The 25,856-nt window shown below is 43.1% G+C and overlaps 1 protein-coding gene across 5 annotated transcripts in view; it reads right to left on the minus strand.

Moving 5' to 3' along the window:
* Positions 1-25,856, minus strand: part of SPECC1L (sperm antigen with calponin homology and coiled-coil domains 1 like) — a 121,807-nt gene that overhangs the window by 75,691 nt on the left and 20,260 nt on the right. For 4 of the 5 annotated variants that reach the window (XM_079943465.1, XM_079943464.1, XM_079943461.1 and 1 more), the window contains 3 exons: positions 16,820-17,009; positions 5,676-5,829; positions 1,131-2,761 (listed from right to left, as the gene is read on the minus strand). In XM_079943465.1, the coding sequence (XP_079799591.1) occupies positions 1,131-2,761; positions 5,676-5,829; positions 16,820-16,972 (1,938 nt within the window). In that variant the 5' untranslated portion in view covers positions 16,973-17,009. The remainder of the gene's footprint in view (positions 1-1,130; positions 2,762-5,675; positions 5,830-16,819; positions 17,010-25,856) is intronic. The other variant, XM_079943463.1, reaches the window with a different exon arrangement.

A 25,856-nucleotide genomic window follows, 5' to 3' on the forward strand; every position in this document is an offset into this window, starting at 1 on the left:
GGTCTGGGAAGATCCCACATGTGTCAGAGCAACTGAGCCTGCGCTCTAGAGCCCGCAGGCCACAACTACTGAGCCCACGTGCCACAACTACTGAAGCCTGCACGCCTAGAGCCTGTGCTCCGCAACAAGAGAAGCCACCACAACGAGAAGCCTTCGCACTGCAACAAAGAGCAGCCCCTGCTCGCCGCAGCAAGAGAAAGCCTGTGCACAGCAACAAAGACCCAATGCAGCCAAAAAAATAAATACATTTATTTAAAAAATAATAATAAACACTACATCAGCAACCGCGTGGGGCTGGCGACTGCCAGCAACCCTGGGCTGCAGTTCTGACTGAGTCCTCACTATCACACTGCGTGTAAAAAAAAGGGGGCTGGGGCTTCCCTGGTGGCGCAGTGGTTGAGAGTCCGCCTGCCGATGCAGGGGACACAGGTTCGTGCCCCAGTCCGGGAAGATCCCACATATCGTGGAGCGGCTGGGCCCGTGAGCCATGGCCGCTGAGCCTGCGCGTCCGGAGCCTGTGCTCTGCAATGGGAGAGGCCACAACAGTGAGAGGCCCGCGTACTACAAAAAAAAAAAAAAAAAAAAAAGGGGGGCTGGACCAATGATCACTAAGGTCCCCACCAGCAACAAACCATGGGCCTCTAAGAAATAGGAGCCTTCACACTCCAAAAGTAATTTTAAATCATAACAGAACTCTACTTGAAAAACTACAACCACAAAAGGATAAGAAGAGGCAGACATTGCTGGTCCCACAGACTGGAATACTGGCTCTCTGTTTTTCTTATGCCAAACTACACTACAGAGGAGGATGTAAAACTGCATGACACACTCCCCTGGGCATACCCAGAACTAGGCACAACTTCTGTTACAACTTCAGTTAGTTGTAACTCCAGCCCCATCCTCTCACAGGCAGGAAAACAGTAACAAAGTACCAGCGAGTGGAAGTGACGTTATTATAAGAATACTTTTCACTCCATCCCAATACAAGAAAACCATTCTGAAGCTTAAAAAAAATATCTGATTAACAAAAGCTAATGACACACCACCAGGGCTGCTGGCTCTCAGTAAGCATGCCATGTACTGCAGCCGCATAACACTGGTCCAGAACATTCTATCTACTTAAACAGTACCTTTGCGATGGCGTCCTGCAATCGATTGGCATCGTTCCGGGTGTGAGCCAGATCTTCCTGCAGGCTACTGGCCAGAGTCTCTGCTTTTTCTTTGTCCAGCCTGACACTCTCCAGGAGATCCTGAATGTCAGACTTGTCTCCAGAGTTATGGATGGAATACAGCTCCGCCACTTTCTGCTTCTCGTTCTCCAGCTGGGCCTTCAGGCGATTCATCTCGATCTGGTCACTGGCCACTGTGGCTTTGAACTCCTCCAGTGTGGCTGCCAAGGCTGCCTTGCCCTTCTGCTCAGACTCAACGATTCGCTCCATGTGGTGGTTGCGCTCCTTGAGTGCCCCGATCATCTCCTGAGCTTCCTTGTTGTCTTGCTCAGCCATCTTCAAAGTATTGCTTAAATGCTGCTGGACGCCAAGAAGCTGCTCCCGTTCAAAACGGGTGTTCTCAGCTAGATCCATGTAGCGTTGCTCCAGTTCCATGTAGCGTCCACTTTTTACATCTTCGTCTATGACATAGGAAATGTGATGCTCATCTAGAAGGGAGCGGAAATATTCGATCTGTCGGCTGAAGTGTTCCAACTTATCGCTTTGCTGACATAACGACTCCATGAGAATCACCTTCTCCTCTCCGAGCCTTTCGTTTTCGCTGTTCAGCTCCTGGGTGATCTGCTGTAGATCAGCGAGCTCTTGCAGAGTCGCCTGAAGTTCCTCACTCGTACTGTGTTGGTTCTCCTCCATCTGGTGTATCCGTTCCGTCAAACAAGCGACGGACACTTCGCTGGCGTTCCCGCTGCTCCCCTTCCGAGAGCGCTCTATGCTCGGAATGCCTTCTGACTCCGAGGACGATGGTGCGTCCAGGGCGTCATCGCTGGATGTGAGGGGCTGGTACACCTCGCTGCACTCGCTGTCCAGGTTGTCCATAGAGTTACTGTGCTGATGGTCCATGAGGGTGTTTTCATCCTGGCTCAGGAGATCCTCCACTGACCCAGGGGCAGAGCCCTCCACCGAGGAAGTCAGAGTGCCCCCTCCATCGCTCTGGTTACCAGGGGTGATCTCTGGGCTCAGGGACTGATAGCCAAACAGTTTTTCAGAATGGTCTAGCCTCTGCTCCAGGGAGAAGCCCAGTGCGTTCAACCTGTCCTTTAGCATTCTGTTTTCATTTTTCAGCTGGTTGAGCTCCTCGCGGATGGCAGTATTCTGTTCCTGTAACTGCAATAAAGTGGACTCGACGTCGGTGGGCTGGTGAACAATGATGGCTTCCTTCTCGGACTTCTCATCCCCCTCAGGAGGGTCCTCGTTAATGCCCAGCTGAGCACGCATGTCTCGGAGTTCATTTCTCAAATGTAAAATCTCCACGTCTTTGGTTTTTGCCAATGTGAGAAGATCCTTCACTTTGGCTTCCAGAGCAGCTTTGTCACTGATCTGATTGTCCGATTTGGACTTGCTCATACGAATGTCGCATTCCGTAGCCGTGCGACTGCGGGAACGTTTAGCCAACGCCATGTCATTAGCCCCCTGACCTGCAGAAGGTAGTTTTTTGCTCTGGTTTAGTCGGGTACGTTCACGTAATCTTTCTCTAGTAGAACTGGATTCTTTATTACCTGTGGAAGTGCTCCGCTTGGTTGAAGAACTTGTGCCTACATGTTTAAGACAAAGAATATAAGGCAAAAACTTAGCAATAGAAAGGCACATAGTGGGACTTCCCTGGTGACGCAGTGGTTAAGAATAAGCCTGCCAATGAAGGGGACACAGGTTCGATCCCTGGTCCAGGAAGATCCCACATGCCACAGAGCAACTAAGCCTGTGCATCACAACTAATGAGCCTGCGCTCTAGAGCCCATGAGCCACAACTACTGAAGCCCATGCACCTAGAGCCCATACTCTGCCAACAAGAGAAGCCACCACAATGAGAAGCCCATGCACTGAAACAAAGAGTAGCCCCTGCTCGCCGTAACTAGAGAAAGCATACGTGTAGCAACAAAGACCCAACGCAGCCAAAACTAAATAAATAAATAAAAGAAAGGCACATAGTTATGCCCCAGGTTGAATGAGATATAATCTAAGGATCTATAATCATAATCACACAGTGATTCTGACCTACACTAATTCTGCCTGAGAGTCTGGTTACTGTAAAGTTGTTTCCTCCAAACTGGAAAATCAATCATCTTTTAATTATCAATTAAATGAAGCTATTACTGAGTTGAATACCGCAAAGGGGTGAGTTTTATGGAATGTGAATTATATCTCAATAAAGCTTTCACATTAAAAAAAAGCTATACACATGAACTTGAATCCCAAACCATGGCTTTCAACAGGTGGCCAGGGACATAGTATCTAGGGCAAGCCAGATGAAGGTGACTCTAGGGATAGCCAGTCAGGTAGCAAACTAACTGCAGAAACAGACAGTGAAGGAAGATTACAGATGACCAGAAGTGAGAGGCAGCCTGTGGACAAACAAAAAACCTAAGCTACCTACAATAACCACAAAAACTATGATCAAAGTAAATGCAAAAAATTTTTCACACCATAAAATGCCACAAAATAGTACCAATAACAAGAATTATTAGAATAGACAACATGCACTTATACTTACTACACACACATATTAACACTTCATACACATTTACACAAGCTTCATTATCATCATCCTGTTTTACAGACAAAGAAACCCAAAAAGAGATGTTAAATAATCTGCTGACATCCCACAGGTAATACATGGATGAGCCAAGATTTACACACAGGCAGGCAGTCTAAGCAGTATGCCACTCTGCCTCCCTAAGTGTTCGAAAACGATGATGCATCACTGCCAAGTTATAACAGCACGTTCGTCAAATATGCTGCACAAGGCACACCATTACTTAACTGCTAAAATTTTAAACCTGTGCAAACAATTGACATGATCATGTATTTAATATAAAAAGAACAGGAGTATGTTTAAATACCCACAAACACTTAAGGAAATCATTAGACTATTTTTTACTTTGAAAAATAAGTCCTAGACCTGACCAATAAATATTTTTAAAGAACCAACTGGTTCTTTATGTGGCAGGCACCAGGCTAACCAGGTAACGGGGAGTAACAGGTCTACACGAGGGCTTCCCTGGTGGCGCAGTGGTTGAGAGTCCGCCTGCCGATGCAGGGGATGCGGGTTCGTGCCCCGGTCCGGGAGGATCCCGCGTGCCGTGGAGCGGCTGGGCCCGTGAGCCGTGGCCGCTGGGCCTGCGCATCCGGAGCCTGTGCTCCACAACAGGAGAGGCCACAACAGTGAGATGCCCGTGTACAGCAAAAAGAAAAAAAAAAAAAAAATTGAGATGTAGAAACAAACTGCTGCTAATGAAGGAAGAAAGAATGGTAGGACTGGAATGAATGGATCTAGGCATCAACCATCAGAGGCTGCTAACAACATGGAACGGGACACGGCCAGAAACAATGGGCCTCCTGACGGACAGACAACTATTACCTAGGAAGGAATTGGCGGGGGTAAGAGGAAGGAACCTGAGTCTGTCCCATCAAGGCTCTAAATTCAATGACATTTATAGTAAACAGAGAGAATAAAAGAATAAAATCAAGGACATCATAGGAATGTGACATCAAAATCCAGATCACGGGACTTCCCTGATGGCACAGTGGTTAAGAATCTGCCTACCAATGCAGGGGACACTGATTCGATCCCTGGTCCAGGAAGATCTCACATGCCGCAGAGCAACTAAGCCCGTGTGCCACAACTACTGAAGCCCACACGCCGAGAGCCCGTGCTCTGCAATGAAGAATGGCCCACGCTCGCTGCAATTAGAGAAAGCCCGCTTGCAGCAGCAAAGACCCAACCCAGTCAAAAATAAATAAATAATTTAAAAAAAAAATCCAGATCACAGGAGGCAGTTTCATAGTGGTCCAGTGGTTAGGGCTCGGCGATTTCACTGCCAGGGCCTGGGTTCAATCCCTGGTCGGGGAATTAAGATCCCGCAAGCCACACAGCACGACCCAAGCGTGGGGGGACATCAAGATCATGGGAAACTCTACAGATCAAACAACCAGTTTCCACAAAAATTAAATTGCAAGAAAAAAGTGGGATGAACTCATAGATTTAAAATGAAGATTTAAGAGACACTTCACCAATTACTATATATGGACCTTAAGTGAATCCTGGTAAATCCTGATCCAAACAAATAAGTAAATATATGTATGTAATATTTATAAGACAGAAATTTAAATATTTACTGAATAATTTATGATTTGAGAAATGGTTATTAATTATTTTAAGGACCGATAATGGTATTATGAATATATTTTTAAAAGAATCCTTGTCTTTCAAAGATAATTAAATATTTGTGGATGACATCTGGAATTTGCTTCAAAATAGGGGAAGGTGGGTGTCAAGGAGCTAAGAGTGGCCATCAGGTGATAAGGGTGATGAGTACACAGAGATGAAATACCAGATACTTTTGTGCATGTTTGAAATTTTCTACGATTAGATGGAATTCCCTAAATACCTGTGCACTCACCTACTCAAACACAAAGGCAGTGTAACCCTCACACCGAGTGCGCGCCTACCTGTGCTACTCTTGGGTCTGTTCTCCATGGTGCTCATGGCAGGGGCGGATGCTGACGGTGCTGCGGAAGGGCAGGTGCTTTTCTTCCCTTTGACACCATTAGTCACAGTCACCCCTCCAGCCATCCCAGCTAAAAGGTCATCACTGCTCTTGGTCTAGAAGCAACAGAAGATAAAAACAAATTGATTAGATGAAGCAAGATTAAATAACATTTTGACACTAAACAAAGCCCTTGACTTTCACGCTGAGTTCAAGAATTCTACAAGGACTTTCTGACAGTTACCAAGCAGCACATCACTCTGTGCTACAGAAACAGAACTTCTTCACTGCTTCATAAATGATCACTTCTTTTTTTAATTAATTTTATTAATTAATTAAATTTATTTAGTTTAGATTTTATTAAATCTTCACCCTAGTATATACTTTTTTTTTCTTTTATAAAGCCATTTTAAATTTTATTTTATTTAGTTATTTATTTTGGCCACACTGTGCACAGCATGCAGAATCTTAGTTCCCCACCCAGTGATCAAACCTGCGCCCCCTGCATTGGAAGCACAGAGTCTGAACCACTGGACCTCCAGGGAAGTCACACACACACACTTCTTTTTAAAATATGAAAATCATAATGTACTCAGAGATGTTATGGAAGCCCACTGTGTGCCCCCACGTGCCAGATTCAGTGAGGGGTGGGAGAAAGTGCAGACATCCTCCTTGCTACCGCTCATCTAGGATGTGACTCTAGGATAGCAACATCACATGTGCTATCTCAGGAAAGGTCTGTAAGGCCACAGGAAACGCCACCTTGCAGTTTCTAGAGAGAAGCAGTACTGAGGGTCAGGAGGAATCTTCACTGCTCTGAAGTGATGCAACGATGGAGCCAATGTCTAAAAGAAGTTATTCTGAAATTTATTTTTCTTACCTCTATTTTTTTTTGTAGTCTAATTTAAGCCAAAATTGAAAGGAGGGTTGTTGTTTTTTAAAGCCTAAGTAATATACAAATAAAAAATTAGAAATTTTATGGTTAGAGTGAGGGTTAAATGATCATACTACTCGAGAAAGACCATTTGTAATATTTATTTATGTTTTATGAAGATGATTAAAAAAATGTGAGCTTTTTAAAAAGAAAACAAGCACTCTGGAGAACTGGATTGGGTATAAAATTGTTACTTAAGAAAAACAGTGAAGAAATCTGATTTTACTTCTCCTAGAAATGAGAGAGAACAAAGAGGAGTTAAAGGTCTGTGGGGGGAAAAAAAAACCCTGCTTTTAAATAAAATAACCAAAAGTTTTGCCCACTAAGGTGAAGGCACAAGTTAACCAGCCAACTTATGCTGTTTCCCATTGAGATAATCACCCTCGGATAATCACAATGAATTCATTTCTACAAATTAAAATGGTTCAAAAACAACTCATCTCTAAATCTGAAGCCTCTCCCAGTTCTAAATGTCAGTGACTGGATATGGAGTAGTACCATTAGGTAGGTCAATCTGTCTCACTAAAAAAGAGGCAGAAAGAAGATTAATGTTTTAAATGAATTGTCAGAATTAAGCTTTGGTAATTTAGGGTTGTCATATTATGAAAAATCTAGATCACATAATAAGGAAGGGGGATATTGCATTAATCATTAAGGATTGTTCATATTTTTTTTTTTTTTTTTTTTTTTGCGGTACACAGGCCTCTCACTGTTGTGGCCTCTCCTGTTGCGGAGCACAGGCTCCAGACGCGCAGGCTCAGCGGCCATGGCTCACGGGACCAGCCACTCCGCAGCATGTGGGATCTTCCTGGACCGGGGCACGAACCCGCGTCCCCTGCATCGGCAGGCGGACTCTCAACCACTGTGCCACCAGGGAAGCCCTGTTCATATTCTTTAAGACTAGTATTTCTTAATGAAACTGGTTATCAAGTATGATGCAAAAAAATAATTGTAAATCAAGTTACACCCCCTTCCTGTCTTTGTATCTCGTCTACTAAGCAGTAAATAAACTTAGCATATTCTTACATTTTCAAATTATTTTTTATATTGTTAATAAAAGTTAAAATTATCTTTGAACTAATTTTCCTTCCTCCATAAGTTAGATATTCTTTCCTTCCATAATAATTACATCTGAAGACCACCCTACATACTCCTGTGAAAAGTGGCTAAATTGTCACAGTTCTCTGTTTACAATTTGCCTTTGGGTAATAGCAAAGTTAAACATACATCAGAGCACCAAACCAAAATCTATGCAGTTATCACAATAACTAGAATAATACAATATTGTCACGTTAATTAACCAAACTGTATATATAGGCACTTGATTTATGACCAAAGAAGCAGTACAGAAAAAATGGAGTTTTCAATAAATGGTGCTAGGTCAACTGTATATTCACAAAGGAAAAAAGATGAATGAGCCCTATTTCACACCATATCAAAAATAAATTCCAAGGCTTTCTATCATTCAAAATCCTGAATGATAAAACAAAAAATTGAAAAATTTGACTACATAAAAATCTTAAGGAAAAATTTAAATTTTTGCATGGCCAAAAAAAATAAGCAAAGTTTAAAAATAAAATCCACACATGAGAAACTAGGTAAGTATACTTGCAATATCTCACAGATAAAGGGCTAATATCCCTAATACACAAAGAACTCTTAAAAATTAAGGGGAAAGAGACCAAAAAACACAAAGAATAGTGAGCAAAATGAACAATCACATACAATCAACTCACACAAATGTACGAAAGAAGGTGATTAGTCAGACTAACTCATATTAGAAATACAAAGTAAACAACATTGAGATACCACTTCTCACCTCAGACTGGCACAAAAGGAAAAAGTATGACACACTCCTTTGGGAAGGATGTGAGGAAACAGGCACTCTCATAAGTTGCTGGCGAGAATGCAACTTGATTGACAGAGCCTTATGGAAGGAGTCTGGTGACATCTAACAAAGCTACATACGCCTTTACCTCCTGCCCAGCAATCCCACTTCTAGGAATTTAAACCTGAAGACACACTTCCAATAAGACAAAAATACATATGCATAAAGTTACTCATTGCAGCATTGTTTTTAGTTGCAAAATACTGGAAACACCTTAAACGCCTGTACATAGGTTAGTAGCTGAATAAACTATATATATCCATACAATGAAATGTTAAACAGAATGAGAAAGACTGCTAAAAAGTGGTGTGAAGAGATTTCTAGAATACGTTAAGTGGAAAAAAGCCAAGTGCAAAAGTATATCTAATTATGTCAACTTTTGTGTAAGAAAGCAGAAATACAAAATAAACATCTGCTCATTTATGCAAAAAGAAACATAGAAAAACTAAATTAGACTGCTTAGCTCTAAGCAGTGGGTGGAGACAGAGTAAGGAGTATGGGGGGCACTTCTCTGACCACATCTCATACAGTTGTGACGCGTGGAACCACGGGAGTGCTTCACGTGTTCACAATGAATAATTAAACAAGGGTGGGGGACCCTAAAGTGGAACACAATGGGAACAAGTGGACACAACTCCATTTCAAATGAGTCATACAACCACATGGGGTTGGAATGGGGGCAATCAAGTATCTTTTGAACACACTATTTTGACCATAAACCCTCAAACCCTCAAGCTAAATACAAAGAAGTATAAATTCTGAATTCCAGCTGGTAGAATTGTTTTTTGCAGTGGTAACAGTGAGTAAATCTGTATTTTCTGTATATTCTAGGATTGAGAAAATAAATCTATTATAGATAACCAATGCCACTGTCAGAGGAAGGGATTACAATTATGGAAAGTGCAAAGGCTACAAGCAACCTTGTGTAGTAACTGGAACTGGAAGTATCAGTGTGAACTCTGAGGTTTTAATGTGTATGGAGAGAAGTAGATACAGAAATTGGTACTGATATGCATGTACACACGTGTGCGCGCTCCTACCTCTGTATGATGAAAGGGCTTATAAACAATATGTGCAAAAGCCATGAGCACACCTAGCTTCCAGATGGTTTAAATTCTACCCCTCACTGAAAAGATCAAGGCCTCCTTGAAGACAAGGCTGATTCTAGGGCTGGGGCTGGAAAAGCAGGAAATTTACTGTGCCAGAAATTAAGAAATTGCTCAGAGAGAGGCTTCCCAGGTGGCGCAGTGGTTAAGAATCCGCCTGCTAATGCAGGGGACACGGGTTTGAGCCCTGGCCCAGGAAGATCCCACATGCTGCAGAACTAAGCCCAGGCGCCACAGCTACTGAGCCTGCGCTCTAGAGCCTGCTTGCTGCAACTACTGAGCCCGCATGCCTGGAGCCCATGCTCTGCAACAAGAGAAGCCACCACAGTGAGAAGCCCGCGCACCGCAATGGAGAAGCCCCTGCTCGCTGCAACTAGAGAAAGCTTGCGTGCAGCAACGAAGACCCAACACGGCCAAAAATAAATTAAAAGAAAAGAAATTGCTCAGAGAATACGAGGAACATGTCAGAAGGACACAAGACCCTGCTTGAAGGGACTCCCACCGGCCAAACTGGGGACAATCTGAGCATCAAAATAAATGATGCTAGCAGTTTACAGCCCACTTAAGAAGAATCCATGAATCCACACTAATATAAATGAATACACAAATGAGAGAAAAGTAAAAACTCTTCCTTATAGTAGAATGCTGACTAATAAATGTAGAAAGAATGATGGAATTATAAAATTACCACTTGGCAAAAATCATAGTAATAATCATAGTAATAATTGATTCTGGAAAGAATTACTAAAAATTGCTAAAACTAACATGAAAGTTTGATGAGAGAAGAATATTTACAGTGTCAAAGTATTTTCGACAAGATACTTATTTTTACAAAAGGCAACATAGTAACCTGATAGTGGAGGAACCTAGCAGACACCACCTTCACCAAGTTATCATCACCAGGAACACTGACACCACACACCACGTGCCTCTGGAAATGCTGCACCTAGGACGCCCAGCTTCTGTGGGACTCCTGCGGGACCCTGCAGCCCCAGCCTATGGAAACACTGACAAACCCAAATGTGGAGGACAGTCAGCCAAACAAACGGAACTGCACGCTTTAGTAAATGTCAAGGTCCTAAAAGACAAAGACTGAGGAACTATTCCAAATTTAAGGAGAATGAAGAACAGCTATATGCAATTCACAACCCCGGACTGAATCCTGGACCAGAAAAAAATTTTTCTTCCTTTTTTGCTAAAGTGGACATTAGCACAATTGGTGAAATTTAACTAAAGTCTACAGATCAGATACTAGCATTTTATCAATGTTCATTTCCAGATGTTATCATTGTACTATGGTTATAAGAGAATGGTCTTGTTTTTTAAGGAAATACACACTGAAATATTCAGCAATAAAGGAGGATTAGCTCTACAATTTACACTTAAACAGATCAAGAAAAAAATTATGTACTTCTGGGGGCTTCCCTGGTGGCTCAGTGGTTAAGAATCCGCCTGCCAATGCAGGGGACACAGGTTTGAGCCCTGGTCCAGGACAATCCCACATGCCATGGAGCAACTAAGCCCATGTTCCACAACTACTGAGCCTGTGCTCTAAGAGTCTGTGAGCCACAACTACTGAGCCCGTGTGCCACAACTACTGAAGCCCACGCGCCTACAGCCTGAGCTCTACAACAAAAGAAGCCACCGCAATGGGAAGCCCGCGCACCACAACGAAGAGTAGCTCCCGCTCACCGCAACTAGAGAAAGCCTGTGCACAGCAACAAAGACCCAACGCAGCCAATTAATTAATTAATTAATTAAAACAAAAAGAAGTAGAAAGAGAAGGTACAGAGTAGGAGAATATATGTACAACACATATAAATGACAAAGGGTTCACATCTAGAATAGGTAAAGAATGATAAATCAGTACAAAGAAACACACTGCACCACCTCAGCCACTAGGACGGCTACTACCAAAAAACAGAAAAAACAAGTGCTTGCAAGGATTAGCAGAAGGGGAACCCTTGTGCACTCTTGGTGGGAATATAAAATGGTGCAGCTGCTGTGGAAAACAGTATGGTCGTTCTTCAAAAATTAAACATCAAACTACCATACAACCCCACAATTCCACTTCTGGGTATATACCCAAAAGAATTGAAAGCAGGGTCTCTAAGAGATATTTGTACACCCATGTTCACAGCTATTATTCACAATAGCCAAAAGGTAGAAGCAACCCAAGTATCGCTGATGGAAGCATGGATAAACAAAGTGTGATCTATACATACAGTGGAGTATTATTCAGCCTTAAAAAGGAAGGAAATTCTGCAATATGCTACAACATAGATGACTCTGAAGACATTTTGCTACGGTAAATAGGCCAGTCACAAAAAGACAAATACTGTGTAATTCTACTCATATGAAGTACTCAGAGTAGTCAGACTCACAGAGACAGAGAGTGGAATGGTGGTTGCCAGGAACTGGGAGGAGGAGATGGGGAGTTAAGTGTTCAATGGAGACTAGGAAAATGAAAAAGTTTTGAAGATGGACGGTGGTGACAGTTACTCAGCAATGTGAAGGTACTTAATGCCACAAAACGGTACACTTAACAATGGTTAAGATGATAAATGTTATGTGTGTTTTACCACACACACACACAAAAGTTGAGGAAAAACAGACACCACAGTAAAAATATGGGCAAGTGATTTGAACAGGCACTTCACATAAGAGAATATCTAAATGTCCACTAAACACTTAAAAATAAGACATGAAAAGGTGCTTAATCTCATTGCTAACAACGCAAATGCAAATTAAACCCACTTTATAACACCTCTATGAATGGTTACAATGAAAAGAGTAATGTAAGTGCAGGTGAGGATGTGGGGCATCCCAGAGTTAACCCCTTTGGGAAATGACTGGCCATCTACCTATGAAAGGTGAATGCCATGCACCTTACAACCCAGCAATTTCACTCCTGGTTATGGAGTCAACAGAAATGGGTGCACCTGCGTATAAAAGACGTGTGTAGGATGTTCATAACAGTACTATGACTAATAGCCCCAAAGGAAACTCCAGATAGATGTCCATCAAGGGCAGAAGAGGTGTATGGCTTGTGGACATTCCACGGTTAGTAATCAGCAAGGAGGAGCTGCTTACACATGAATGTATATACAAAACAGACAGACTCACAGACATAGAAAACAAACTTATGGTTACCAAAGGGGAAGGTGGCGGGGGGGTGGATAAATTAGGAGTACAGGATTAACAGATACACACTACTATACATAAAATAAGATAAGCAACAAGGGTTTACTACAGTGCAGGGAACTATAATCAATATTTTTTAAGACCTATAATGGAAAATAATCTAAAAATATATATAATATAGCTGAATCACTTTGTTGTACACCTGAAACTAACACAATATTGTAAATCAATTATACTTCAATTAAGAAAAAAAAAAAAGGGAGGAGCTGCTGCTATAGGCAACAACAGAGATGAATATCATGACCTAAACAGAGTTAAGGAAACCAGACACACATGAAAAGAACTTCATGTTCAATTACATCTATATAAAGATCCAAAACAGGCAAAATGAATCTTGGGGGCTAGAAGTTAGGGTGGTAGTTACTTCCGGAGAGGAAGGAAAGGGCAGTGATGAAGGAGGCACAGAGGGGTCGGGGGGGAGGCCACTGAGGTGCAGGCAGGCTCTGCTTCCTGACCTGGCTGATGGCCCAGGGTACATTCACCCCTCACTAAGCCCAACACAGATGCTTTGTGAACTTCTCTGGGTGTATGTTCTACTTTATCAGAAAAGTAAAAACAAAACAAGAAACAACTCTGCACTTTCCAATTTGCCTTTTACATGAAGGTACTTGGCAGGCTCTGATATTTTTTCTGTTTTAATTTTTGTTACACAGTTCTATAAATACATGTGTATTCCCACATGTAAACATCCCCCATCAGCAACAGTCAAAAAAAATGAAATTGATGAAGGAATAGATTTTTCGCCTACTTTTTAATAACAGGTACAAAACACAATCATTTGGTAAAAACATACAGATACAAATAACGAAATAATACAACCAAAGAATACATGCTTCTCCAGGTAAGGTCCAAGTTTCACAGTCTGCATCTCCACCTCATATTTTAAGATTAGTTTAAAATTTCTACCTTCCAGGTTTCAGAGATGGATTACTCAGTCAAACTGTGAACTAACTTTTTTTTTTTTTTTTGCGGTATGTGGGCCTCTCACTTTTGTGGCTTCTGCTGTTGCGGCGCACAGGCTCCGGACGCACAGGCTCAGCGGCCATGGCTCACGGGCCTAGCCGCTCCGTGGCATGTGGGATCTTCCTGGACCGGGGCACGAACCCACGTCCCCTGCATCAGCAGGTGGACTCTCAACCACTGCGCCACCAGGGAAGCCCCTGTGAACTAACTTTTACACTGAAAAGGTATGATCACAAATCATCATTGAGAATCATCAATTATTTAGATAAACCCTAACTTATTAACTCTCATCTATCAAGTTTTAGAAAAAAGTATCCCCAGGACAATGAAAAAGTGTACTACTTCTAAAGGATTAAGTGTGGACAGCCAAAAAGTGCAGGCATGTAGGAGACCACCTCTACCTGGAAATAACCCTCTCTGCTGGCTGTGACAAAGAAGAATGACCCACACACACAGAGGCCCAAGCCAGATGTTACAGCTACTCACAGAAATGGGACCAATTTCCTCCAAACATGCTGTGAACAGCCATAGTGCTTCTTTTCATGTTTACAGAAGCTCCATTCAGACTCAAAAAGGTCCTCCCCTACATCTCACTAGATCTAGCTACAAACAACATTTGAAATGAGAGGTAAAGAAACACATATCCTTGGGGATTCCCTGGAGGTCCAGTGGTTAGGACTCGGTGCTTTCAATGCCAGGGCTGGGTTCAATCCTTGGTTGCAGCCAAGAAAAGAAACACATATCCCTGCACCCTGCCGAGTGTAAGAAAAGTGTTGGTGTTATGTGAATCCTGCGCGGTGACAGACACGGTGTGGGTGTCCACGAGAGTGGATGTGTGGACACGGTGTCTCAATGATTAAAAGCCAAATGCTTCATTCTTCTGGCAATCATCAAGGCTCCATCAGTTACAGAATTCAAGTTGTGGGAAGTGACCATATGCTGGAGAAGCACAGTGAAATATGGAAACTTATAAAAATAAAATAACACAAGTTTGTGGGTTCCCTAGGTCCTTTCGCTTTTTCCAATTTTTCTATCATTTTCACTGTTTTCTTCTTTCCCTCTTACTCTAATTTCTATTCAATGACTTTTTCCCCCTCCTTTTTTAAGTAAAGCACTTGCTCCAGTTGAGGTAAAGTGTTCCCAAATAGTTTCACCTCTTCTATGACCCTCCCCACTCCACACACACACACACACACACACACACACACACACAGAGAGAAATACTTAAATCAGCCAACTCACCAAAGCCAAAGCCATGGACAGCTGGCACAAAGCAGGGATACGGTTTTGCCTTACAATGAAGAAGTACTCACTGCTCAAGACTAGGCTGCCATCGACTCAGGATACATGCTTTGGAAGACCAGACATGCTGCTCAGGACACGCTCCGGAGTGAACCTCAGAGACACTGCCTGCCAGCGAGGAGGAGGCAACAAGGCAGGCAGTAGTGCACACCCCGTGCCAACGCTTCAGCCTGCTCCTCCAGCCCCATAAGTCACGGGTCGCCCAGGCACACAGGCACTCCACTCTGAAAACAGGCGAGCAACTGAGTGAACAGCTGGGGCAGAAAATACCAGCTTTCTTACACGAGAGAGAGGCAGCACTGCCACCAAGGAAATTGCTCAGCGTGCTGATTCAGACTAACGGAAGTAGGGTAAAGGTCTACTCCTGGTATCACCCTCCAGGCCGCAGGATGACACCCAGCTGCTCATCAGGGATGTAGCAAGGAGAAAATCTGGTGGCATCTCCAAGCCCACAGAGTAAGTCTGCATTCAGTTTCGACAACCCTGGAATAGAAAAACCAGCATTTCCTGCTAGATCTTTCAACACATATAAGGAAGTCCCTCATCAGCTGTTCCTGTGAGGTGCTTCTTAAAATAATTGTCACATCTGTAAAGCCTTTCCTGGACAAAAGGCTTCTGAACAGATCGCGTTTCAGGTACTTCTTGGTTCCCCCCTATCAGACAAGCAAAAACTCTCTCCAGGTCTTCTCCATAGAGTCAAAGTTTCTACCCCAAAACACCAAACCTCAAAACAAGCAAGCAAAGAACAAATAAGTGAATTCTGGACTGAGAAAGACCGGAAGAAGACCATGTGCATTTCTGTCCAGTGAATCTAAGACTTGACCAGCAGAAAAATGGCCCAGAGTCATCTCAACACAGACACTGAGAACACCCATGGGAAGCCTGCTACTGTCAATCAATCCTGAGCTGCAGGAAGTTTCCAGAGCTAACCAGGAAAAACTCTACTGCCAGTCCCTTACAAAGTCCTTGCTGTGAGCCAGGCCCTGCACCATCCTCTTTCCTACACCCTCACTTCCATCCTGACTGCAGCCCTAGGATGCAATGCCCAGCCTGGGCCTGTCTGCTCCCGAAGCCTGGGATCTAACGTACCACTACCCTTTACTAACAAAAACTAAACTAGCCTCTAAAGAAAGGAGTGTAACAAGAAAACTAGTTATGCTCTGACTAAATTAATATCACCCAATTTTGCCTGGGATTAACACTGGATCAGTTGTCAAAAAACAAGTAACAGTTTATGGTAACAGTGTAGGGGGATGGGTGGGAATAAAAACTCCTGTTCAGGGGTTTCAGGAATGTCATACTGGCCATCCTTTAAGACCTCATGCACATGCTCTTTTCATTAAGCCTTCTCGGGCAGAAACAATATTTTCCTACTTGAAACTGTTTACGCTACTCTCCTGCTCTCCCAGGGCATCTGACTTTTTCACTTGTATTTTAGTTGTTCGTGCCAGTGACTTGCCTCCATCCTTTCCTCCACAAGCTCCTTGAAGGCAGGCTCTCCCACACCGGCACAGCGATTTGCTCACAAGTAAGCCTGCTACTTGGTTTCATTCGTAAAGACCGACCAAACACCAATTAAGTCCACCACAACGTGAACTCTCTTTGAAGAGGGTGAATCCTAAATAACGTTTATGTGATAAATCAAACATCATATGAAGACTCACTCCTCCTACAATTCATCACATATTTAAACACAACCACGTAAATACCTTTGACAACGAAGCTGCTGTTCCAGGTTTTATGAGTTTGCCTCCTGCAGATGCTGAAGAGCTGTTTTCGGGTTTCGTTTTGTCTGCTGTTTGCGCTTTGCTTATCCCAGACACCTTAGGCACTGAGCCAACACTCCTGCTTGTTTTCTTCATTCTGGGCTGCCTCTTCGTAATGCATTTACAAGCAAATCTGTGGAGATAAATGGAGATAAATTATACTGAGAACAAAACTGTAAGAAAGCTCTCTAAAAATTTGTTTTTGAAGGATCTTACCATGAACTAAATAAAAATGTTTGAAAGCTCGATGTCGCTACAGAAAATAAAGGATGAAAAATTCTTAGACTTATTAATCAGAATGCACCCTGTTTTCAAGGCTTCCTTCTTGAACACTAACTTGAAATTATTTTCTACATTCTAGTTCTCTCAGTAAAAACAATAACGCACAGTACATTTAGTGAAGCAATAATCATCCTGGCACTTGAGAATGAGCCACTTTGCAGGTCTCTAAGGTGAGCACACTTTCCAAATTATCCAGCACAGTCCTAACTTCAAATATTTGTTGTGATATTTCCACATAAACCAGCAAAACAGCCCAGAAACTCCAACATTCAGGATCTAAATATATTTCCCAGTATATCTCTTTTATCAAGAGGAAGCATCAAAATGCCTTATAAGAATATAAGCCTCAATATTTGGTTCAGAAAGTAAGGGCACTCTTTTACAACCTTAAAACCATGACAGCAAACCTTTCGCCTAAGTGGAACAGACTCAATTTCAAGCTTAGAGGACCTGGAATAACACTGGCCACACACAGAACTACGGCCAGAAAAACCCTTCAACATACCTCTATCAGCTGAGCTAGAAAAGCAGTCTCTACCGTAGTATCATGTTTGGAAAGACACATTGGCCTGGTCTGGGTAAAGTAAATAATACGACTAACAAAAATGAAAGCCTACTGTGAACGTAAGGAAGTTTATGTACGATGACGCTGAGAAACTACACTGAGCACAAAAAAGAAGTTGGTCTATTTTAGGAAGATTTCTACACACTAATAAAAATAAAGAGAAACTTACAGAATAGCCTTTTGGAAAAGAAAAGGCTCATTCCAATAGCTTCAATGAACACTTCACCTAGACTGTATTCGAACGCTCCAGATTTATCTTGCCTGACGTAACAGAAACTGTACCAACTGGTTTGGTGGCAGAACAGTGAGACAGGGCAAAGGGGGCTCCACTCCACCCTCACCGTGATAAGGCCTCGGAGCAAAAAGAACACTGTTTTTGACACCAAGCAAAACACAGCGAGACCTCAGTCTCCTCTCCAGCCTTCTCCCAACTTCCTGGTTCTTCCTTCCAGAAAATGCTGTAATTGCTGACAATAAAATCACCCGTCTGCTTGCCCTGAAGCCTTCTGCTTTCTACTTCCCTGTCCCATTGGAGCACTCAGCCCAGAGTTGGCACTCCCTCTAGTTTAGCTCCACCAAGCTGCTCCTTATAGGTTCCCAGAGGACACTGAAAATGACCAAGACAGACACGAGCGGCTTCCCACAACACGTGCACCACAGTTATGCTAATCCCTGCCAACTGGCAACTTTGTGCTTTTCTACCTGTAAAATTAAGGAATTAGATTGGACCCATCACTAAGTTGATTTTGTAGAAAAATCAAGTTCCTAAGAACCTTTCCTTCAACGTCTCACTTTCCCTTTGTATTTATCTTTTTTCTAAGTCTCATATCTTGTAAATGGCTCCCCAAAGTTTCTTTCTTCTCTGCTCCAAATTCCACGCCTGCACTCCTTCCTACACTACTCAGACCCTCTCCCATTCTGTGCCTACTCCTCCAGCTGCTGTCAAATTAACTTTTTCTAGACCAGCACAATCCAACAGAACTTACTGCAACTATGAAAATGTTTGGTATCCATCTGTGCTATCCGAAATACAGTAGCCACTAGCTACTTGGGGCTGTTGAGCACTTGAAATGTGGCTAGTGTGACTGAGGAACTAAAATTTAAATTTTAATCTTTTTAAAAATAAAGTTACATGGTAGACACCATACTGGACAACGTAACAGACTGTCCCTTTCCTGCTGCTGTCTCTGTCCCAGAGTTAAAACCTAATGAACTACCACTTCCCTCCCACCAGGGTGGCTATAATCAAAAAGATATATGGTAACAAATGTTAGAGAGGATGCGGAATAATTGGAAGAGTCAAGCACTGCTTGCAAAATGGTGCAGCCACTTTGGAAGATAGTCTGGCAGTTCCTCAAGTGGTTAAACACAGAGTTACTAGGACTTGCCTGGTGGCACAGTGGTTAAGAATCCGCCTGCTGGGCTTCCCTGGTGGCTCAGTGGTTAAGAATCCGTCTGCCAATGCAGGGGACACTCAAGCCCTGGTCCAGGAAGATCCCACAGGCCGCGGAGCAACTAAGCCCATGCACCACAACTACTGAGCCTACGCTCTAGAGCCTGCGAGCCACAACTACTGAGTCCTCGTGCCACAACTACCAAAGCCCACACGCCTAGAGCCCATGCTCCGCAACAAGAGAAGCCACTGCAATGAGGAGCCCATGCAACGCAAGTAAGAGTAGCCCCCACTCGCCACAACTAGAGAAAGCCCGCACGCAGCAACGAAGACCCAACGCAGCCATAAATAAATAAATAAATTTATAAAAAATAATAAAATAAAATAAATACAAACTTTGACACGTAACTGTTCAAGCCAGACTATACTAGGAATAAAACAGTCAGAAATGAACAGCTCTAAGCTGAATCACTGTGAATCTGACAGTTACAGTGTTGACTTGGGCACGAGGTCCTGGCAACTCAGATACATGCCATCTCCATGCACGCTCTCCAGAATGTGATTTTCTAAAAGCGGGAACCACGCTTGGTGTGACGGCTCATCTTATGCCAACCTGACTGAGCTGCAGGGCACCCACACATTTTGTCAAACAGTATTCTGGGTGTGAGGGTGTTTCTGATGGAGATTAATGATTGAATTCATACGCTGGGTGAAGCAGGTGTTCTCCCTAATGTGGGCAGGCCTCATCCAACTAATCGAAGACCTGAATAGAACAAAAAGGCTGGAGTCTGAGGGAACTCTTCCTGACTGACTTCTTGAGTTGGGATGTCAGTCTTTTCCTGGCTTTGGACTCCAACTCTCAGACTGGAACTTACGCTAGCGGCTCTCCGGGGGCCCCAGCCTACCAACTGCAGATCTTGGGACTCCTCAGCCCCCATATGCATGTGAGCCAACTCCTTATAATAAGGTTGGTTCCGTCCTATTGGTTCCATCTCTCTGGAGAACCCTAATGTACTTCATAGCTGAGAACAAAACAATTTCCCCTCAATGTCTACAGTAACTACAACCCTGGAAAATTCCATATATACCAAAAAGTATGTTAAAAAAATGCTTTCTTTGTGTAAGATGGAATAAGATTCTAGGCTCAGTCATAAACAGGTTTTTTTTTTCTATCCACATAAATTATTCAGCAAGATATTCCAAAGTTTTGCAGATCTCAGGATAAGTTTTCATTCTGCAGAACTGTCACTTCATTGAGTCTACACTTCCAGGGCCCCTACCTATTAAATATCAACAGTCTCCACCAACCATTGAGACAGTCAAAAAAGCTTCCACAATTTTCTAAAATGACCCCTATTAAGGACAAGGATCCTCCAAAACAGGTGATAATTCACCAGAGACCTTGGTCCCCCACATCAGGTTAAGGAGCAGGAATCGTTGGCCCAGACCCTCCCTGGAGCCCCAGGCCTGGGAGAGATGCAGAGTGGAGGGAGAGGACAACACAGCATGCAGCACTTCCAGGGTCTGACTGCGAAAAGGAGTGCGATGGAAGTTACCACTACGCCTCCCCGGCCCGCACGAGGGTGTCACATAGGCACCCACCACAACCTCTAGTCCAGTGAAATCAAGGTGTGGGGGGGAAGAAAAAGTAGCTCTCCTCACAAAAACAGGATGGATGCTGTCTCTCTACATATGCTAAGAATAATCTCAAATAACAATAATCCAAGGAGTGTGTCACATGTATTTCTCAAATAATATTTCTTAAGATATTAAATATTTCTTAAACTAAAAACATCGAAATATATGCACTGCTCCCCAAATAGGGAAAGACACTGAAGGCCGCAAGCCCCTCCCATGGACAGGCATCATGCCCCAGCTGCGCCACACCCAGCACAGGTCCCTGAATCCCCACAGGTGGGCGCTGATGATGTAACTCTCCCTGGGTCAACCATTCTTTAGTGACAGTAGTCTCAATCCAAACCCCTCACCCTGCCCGCCAATCCATATGGCCTCCAATGCAACCATACACAAGCACTTCCTCAGAAACCGGCAATTTTTATCTCAATGAAGATTTCACAAGAGATGAACAAAATGTAACAACACTAAAATTATACTGCTCAATCTGCCCCTTCTAGACTTACTACTTGTCCTATCAGTCAGTGCTGGTACTCTTGACCAATATCTTTCATTTTGAAGGTGCTAATTACCATGTTATTTAATATAAAACCGACCTTTTGGATAGATTTTAGAAAACTTATTACCAGGTCTAAATCAGTATGTATTATGTTACAGCTGTAAAAGTAAAAACCTTAGCTATAATCATATTCATTTATAGAGGGCTGCTACTTTTTTATTTAAAATAATTGTTAGGCAAGGGCAGAGGCACAACTGCTCTCATTTACACAAATAAGCTTGCATTCAGTGTGAAGGCTGCAGTCTGGGTGGCTGGACCTCTTACCAGGATGTCCCAGTACAGGATTTACAGCTCCAGAAGCCCTGCCTAAAGCTAATTACATAGCCGCAGCCACACAGGAAGCTTGAGTTTCCTTTACATGTATAAGGAGGCCACATAAGGAAAACAAAGGGCCATCTCTTACCTTCCACACATGGCAGGTAAAATACTATCTAAAAATCAAACTACAGACTCTTAAAAATGGAAAATATCTTGGAGGCCGCTTATAGGAAACCCCACATGGAGCACCACTGACAAAAAATGGAGCATACTGACTACTAAGTTAGGAAGCAAGTCATTACTTAACAGTCACTGAACACTTATTTTGTGCCAAGACAAGCCAAACGTCAATTCTCTGGGAATCTAGTGAAACAAGGATAAATAAATAGATGGACATCCTAAGCTGATTAAGACAAAAATACCTATCTTCCAGGGGCTCACAGTCTAGGGGAAGAATGAGGTGCATAAGTGAACAGGTCTCCATCCTTGATGAACCTACTGCAAACATGAGGGACATACATGTACAGGGTATGGGGAGAGCAGGGGGACATCGTCCCTGGTTCTGCCCTTGCAGAACAGGGAGGGAGGTACAGGTCAGAGGTTTAAGAAAGCACGGGCCCCCTGAAGACCTGGGCCTGCTCAAACAGAGAAACGTCACAGTGACGACCAGCGGGGAAGGGTTTCGGTCTGACACACAGCACTGAGGACTGAAGGCAGTGCCGCTCTGATTGGATGTGTCCTTCCTAAAGAGAAACCTGGTGCTGCAGAGGATGGACTGAAGGACACCATATGGGGGCTCAGGGAGAGGGGCCAGAAGGGCATCTCCTTCCCTGCAACTCCTTTCCTCTGACCTGAATCTGAGAGCCATACTCAAAGGTACCCTCAGCCCACAGCTCTCCCAGGATCTGAGGACCAGCACAGCGCTTTGATAAGTCTGCCCTTCCCCCCCGTCGGTCTGAGAGTCTCCAGCCCCTACTCCAGACTTCGCACACCTGTGCCATTGGCACAGACAGGAGGAGGACCTGGTCTGCAAGCACAGCACCCAGCCGACTATTACTTTCTCCATCTAGACACTGAACTTCTCAACTTAATCTAAGAAAAAACCCTGTTTGGCCAGGAGCTACCAGAGGCTCCTCCAGAGTTCATGGTTACCTAACACTACAAAGCCTCTTTCACACAAACTGCTGCTAAGCTGCTTTTCTCTGATAACATTTTATTATGAAAATTTTCAAACACACAGAAACGTTAAAGAAACTGAACAGTAAACACTCCACTTTTCTCCATTTCATAGTTGTGCAATTTATATTCTGAAAAAGTTTACACCTGTATCTGTTAAAATTATCATTTGGTCAAATTCAGCTTAAGGTCCAGCCTTTGAGATATTTTTAAATTTTTTTTTTTTTTTGCGGTACGCGGGCCTCTCTCACTGTTGTGGCCTCCCCCGTTGCGGAGCACAGGCTCCGGACGCGCAGGCTCAGCAGCCATGGCTCACGGGCCCAGCCGCTCCGCGGCATGTGGGATCTTCCCGGACCGGGGCACGAACCCGTGTCCCCTGCATCGGCAGGCGGACTCTCAACCACTGCACCACCAGGGAAGCCCTATTTTTAAATTTTGACTTCAATTTGAAACCCATTAGTTCTTCTCTAAAAAGCACTGTCTTCAATCTTAAGTCACTTGTCCAACCAGGATCCTGACCTACAATAAAAGGCTGAATTCTAAGGAATCTCAAAGGTACCTCCTGACTCCAAAATCCTAATACACCTCACGCAGCTGATGGTAATGTTACAAGTAGAGAACAGAGCGGTGAACAGGCTCTGCGATGTGTCACCACACCCCCACCCGACCCCGGGCCTCAGAACAGCAGCACAGCACTGAACTTCAAGTCAGGAGAGCTGGGTTCACACTCCAGCTTTGCCACACAAGCTGTGACTGCAGGCAAATCACTTCATCACTTCATATGTTTGCAAATGTTTCCTCTCCTATAAAGAGGAGCTGATAAAACCTAATTTATAGTTATTGTACAAAATAACATGTGTAGACCAAGAAAGAGAACAAAAACCCCAACACACTCATTCCAGAAGTTTTTTCACCAGGGCTCAAAGGTCAGAAAAATGGTGCAACAATCCAAGAGCAGGGATGGCAATTTCTTTCAGTGATTCAGAAACTCCACCCTCCCCAACCATCCACCCACGAAAAACACACGAATCAAGTTTCAGAAATAATGCCAAAAGGACCTTAAGAATTTATCTTAACTGTCATTATATTGCAACAAGAAGGCTCCTCCCTGAGCAAAGGAGAACACAGATTGTCCTGGAAACCACGAAGGAGCTCTGAGGCCATCCCTCACCAAGAAGCACCTTCAGCCCTGGCAAAGTGCGGGACAGGAGCCCTTGGTGTTAACTACAGGGGTGGTCCCTAATCCTCCCACCTGTAGACACACAAGAATCCCGATGGGTCACCACTTCTTCCTTTGAACTCCTCTATGCACCTCCTATTCACCTCCAAGTAGAATCATTTGTCCCCTCTGTTACACTAAATGTATTGCTATTTAAAACTATTTAAATGGAATTGTGGGGACTTCCCTGGCGGTCCAGTGGTTAAGACTCTGGGCTTCCACTGCAGAGGGCACAGGTTGATCCCTGATCATCAGGGAACTGAGATCCCACATGCTGGGTGGAGCAGCCAGAAAAAAAAAAAAAAAAAGGAATTGTTATTTTATTGATAACTTATAAATCCACTGTGCTTTTTTTACAGTATCTGGAGACTGCCCCACCCACCATGTCTGTTCAAATCTGTATCCCTCGGCAAGTTACTTAACCTCTCTGAAATCTCAGTTTCCTCATATGTAAAATGGGCTGGTAATAATACTACCTTCCTTATAAGGATCTTGGGAGGATTAAATGAAATAATGAACCTAAAGTGCTTAGCAGGGTGGCCCACAGTAATGATGACATAAATGTGAGCTATCGTAGTCTATAACAACACACTGCATGCCCCAAGTATGACTAATGCCTTATTAAAATAAAAGCAGCAACTCAAAAGACACTCTGTCAGACAAACCCTTCATAAAGAATGACTAAAGATTATTTTTACTCACTACTTCATTTAATTATACACTGTGGCACACAGATGTCAACAAACAACACTTGCTTCTGGTTCTTTCCCACTGAAAATTACGTATCAGGAAGCACTGAAAATATATGGTAGGGAGTTCCCTGGAACGCTAATCAGGAGACCTGGATTGTGGCTCAGGCCTGGCATGCCTTCATGACCCCAAGCAAGTCATGCGAACTCTGTGAGCCTTGTTTATAGGCGAGGAGGATGGATTAGGATCACTCAAAAATTCAAATATTCTATTTCACAATTTATACCTCAAGAACCAGGAATGAAAACTTTTTTAAAAAAGGAAATTGCTTATTAGCTATGATGTTTTTATGTTATATATTGATAATATCCTACTAAAATTCAAAAAAAGGTTTCAATCCAAGCAACCTAAATACATTTATCTCTTATTTCATAAACTCCATATTCAAAATGTAGGGATCATATTAAAATTTTAAATTAAGAAGAGACTAAAACACTGAGAAGGAATCACACTGTCAAGGGAAAATTGAAATTTAGCAAACTAAATTGGAGTGTGGGGCTTCCCTGGTAGCGCAGTGGTTAAGAATCCACCTCCCAATGCAGGGGACATGGGTTTGAGCCCTGGTCCGGGAAGATCCCACATGCTTCGGAGCAACTAAGCCATGCACCACAACTACTGAACCGCATGCCACAACTACTGAAGCCCGTGCGCCTAGAGCCCGTGCTCCACAACAAGAGAAGCCACCACTATGAGAAGGCTGCGCATCTCAACGAAGAGTAGCCTCCACTCGCTGCAACTAGAGAAAGCCTGTGCCCAGCAACAAAGACCCAACACAGCCAAAAATAAATAAATTAATTAAATTAATTAAAATAAATAAATAAGTCTGTAAGTAAAGGTTGCTACTAAATGGATCAAAACCAATAACCAATTGATAAAATCACGACTTCTACAAAACCAAACAAAACGTTGAAAAGAAATTCAATAAGAAATGTTTTAATTAAATAAATCATAATGCAATAGACTTCTTATACTGAATTCCTCAACATATACATTTTTTTTAAACTTTCTTATTGTGAATTGCAACACACTACCAGAAAGTGCGTTTAAAGGTGTACATTTTAAAGATAGACTTGGAGTGGACTCCACTGAAAAAGGCAAGGCTTACTCAAACAAAAGTCTGAGCTTTGCCAGGTCAAAACACTG

Source organism: Stenella coeruleoalba (genome assembly GCF_951394435.1).
Source record: "Stenella coeruleoalba genome assembly, chromosome: 14".
In the NCBI taxonomy this organism is placed as follows: Eukaryota; Metazoa; Chordata; class Mammalia; order Artiodactyla; family Delphinidae; genus Stenella; species Stenella coeruleoalba.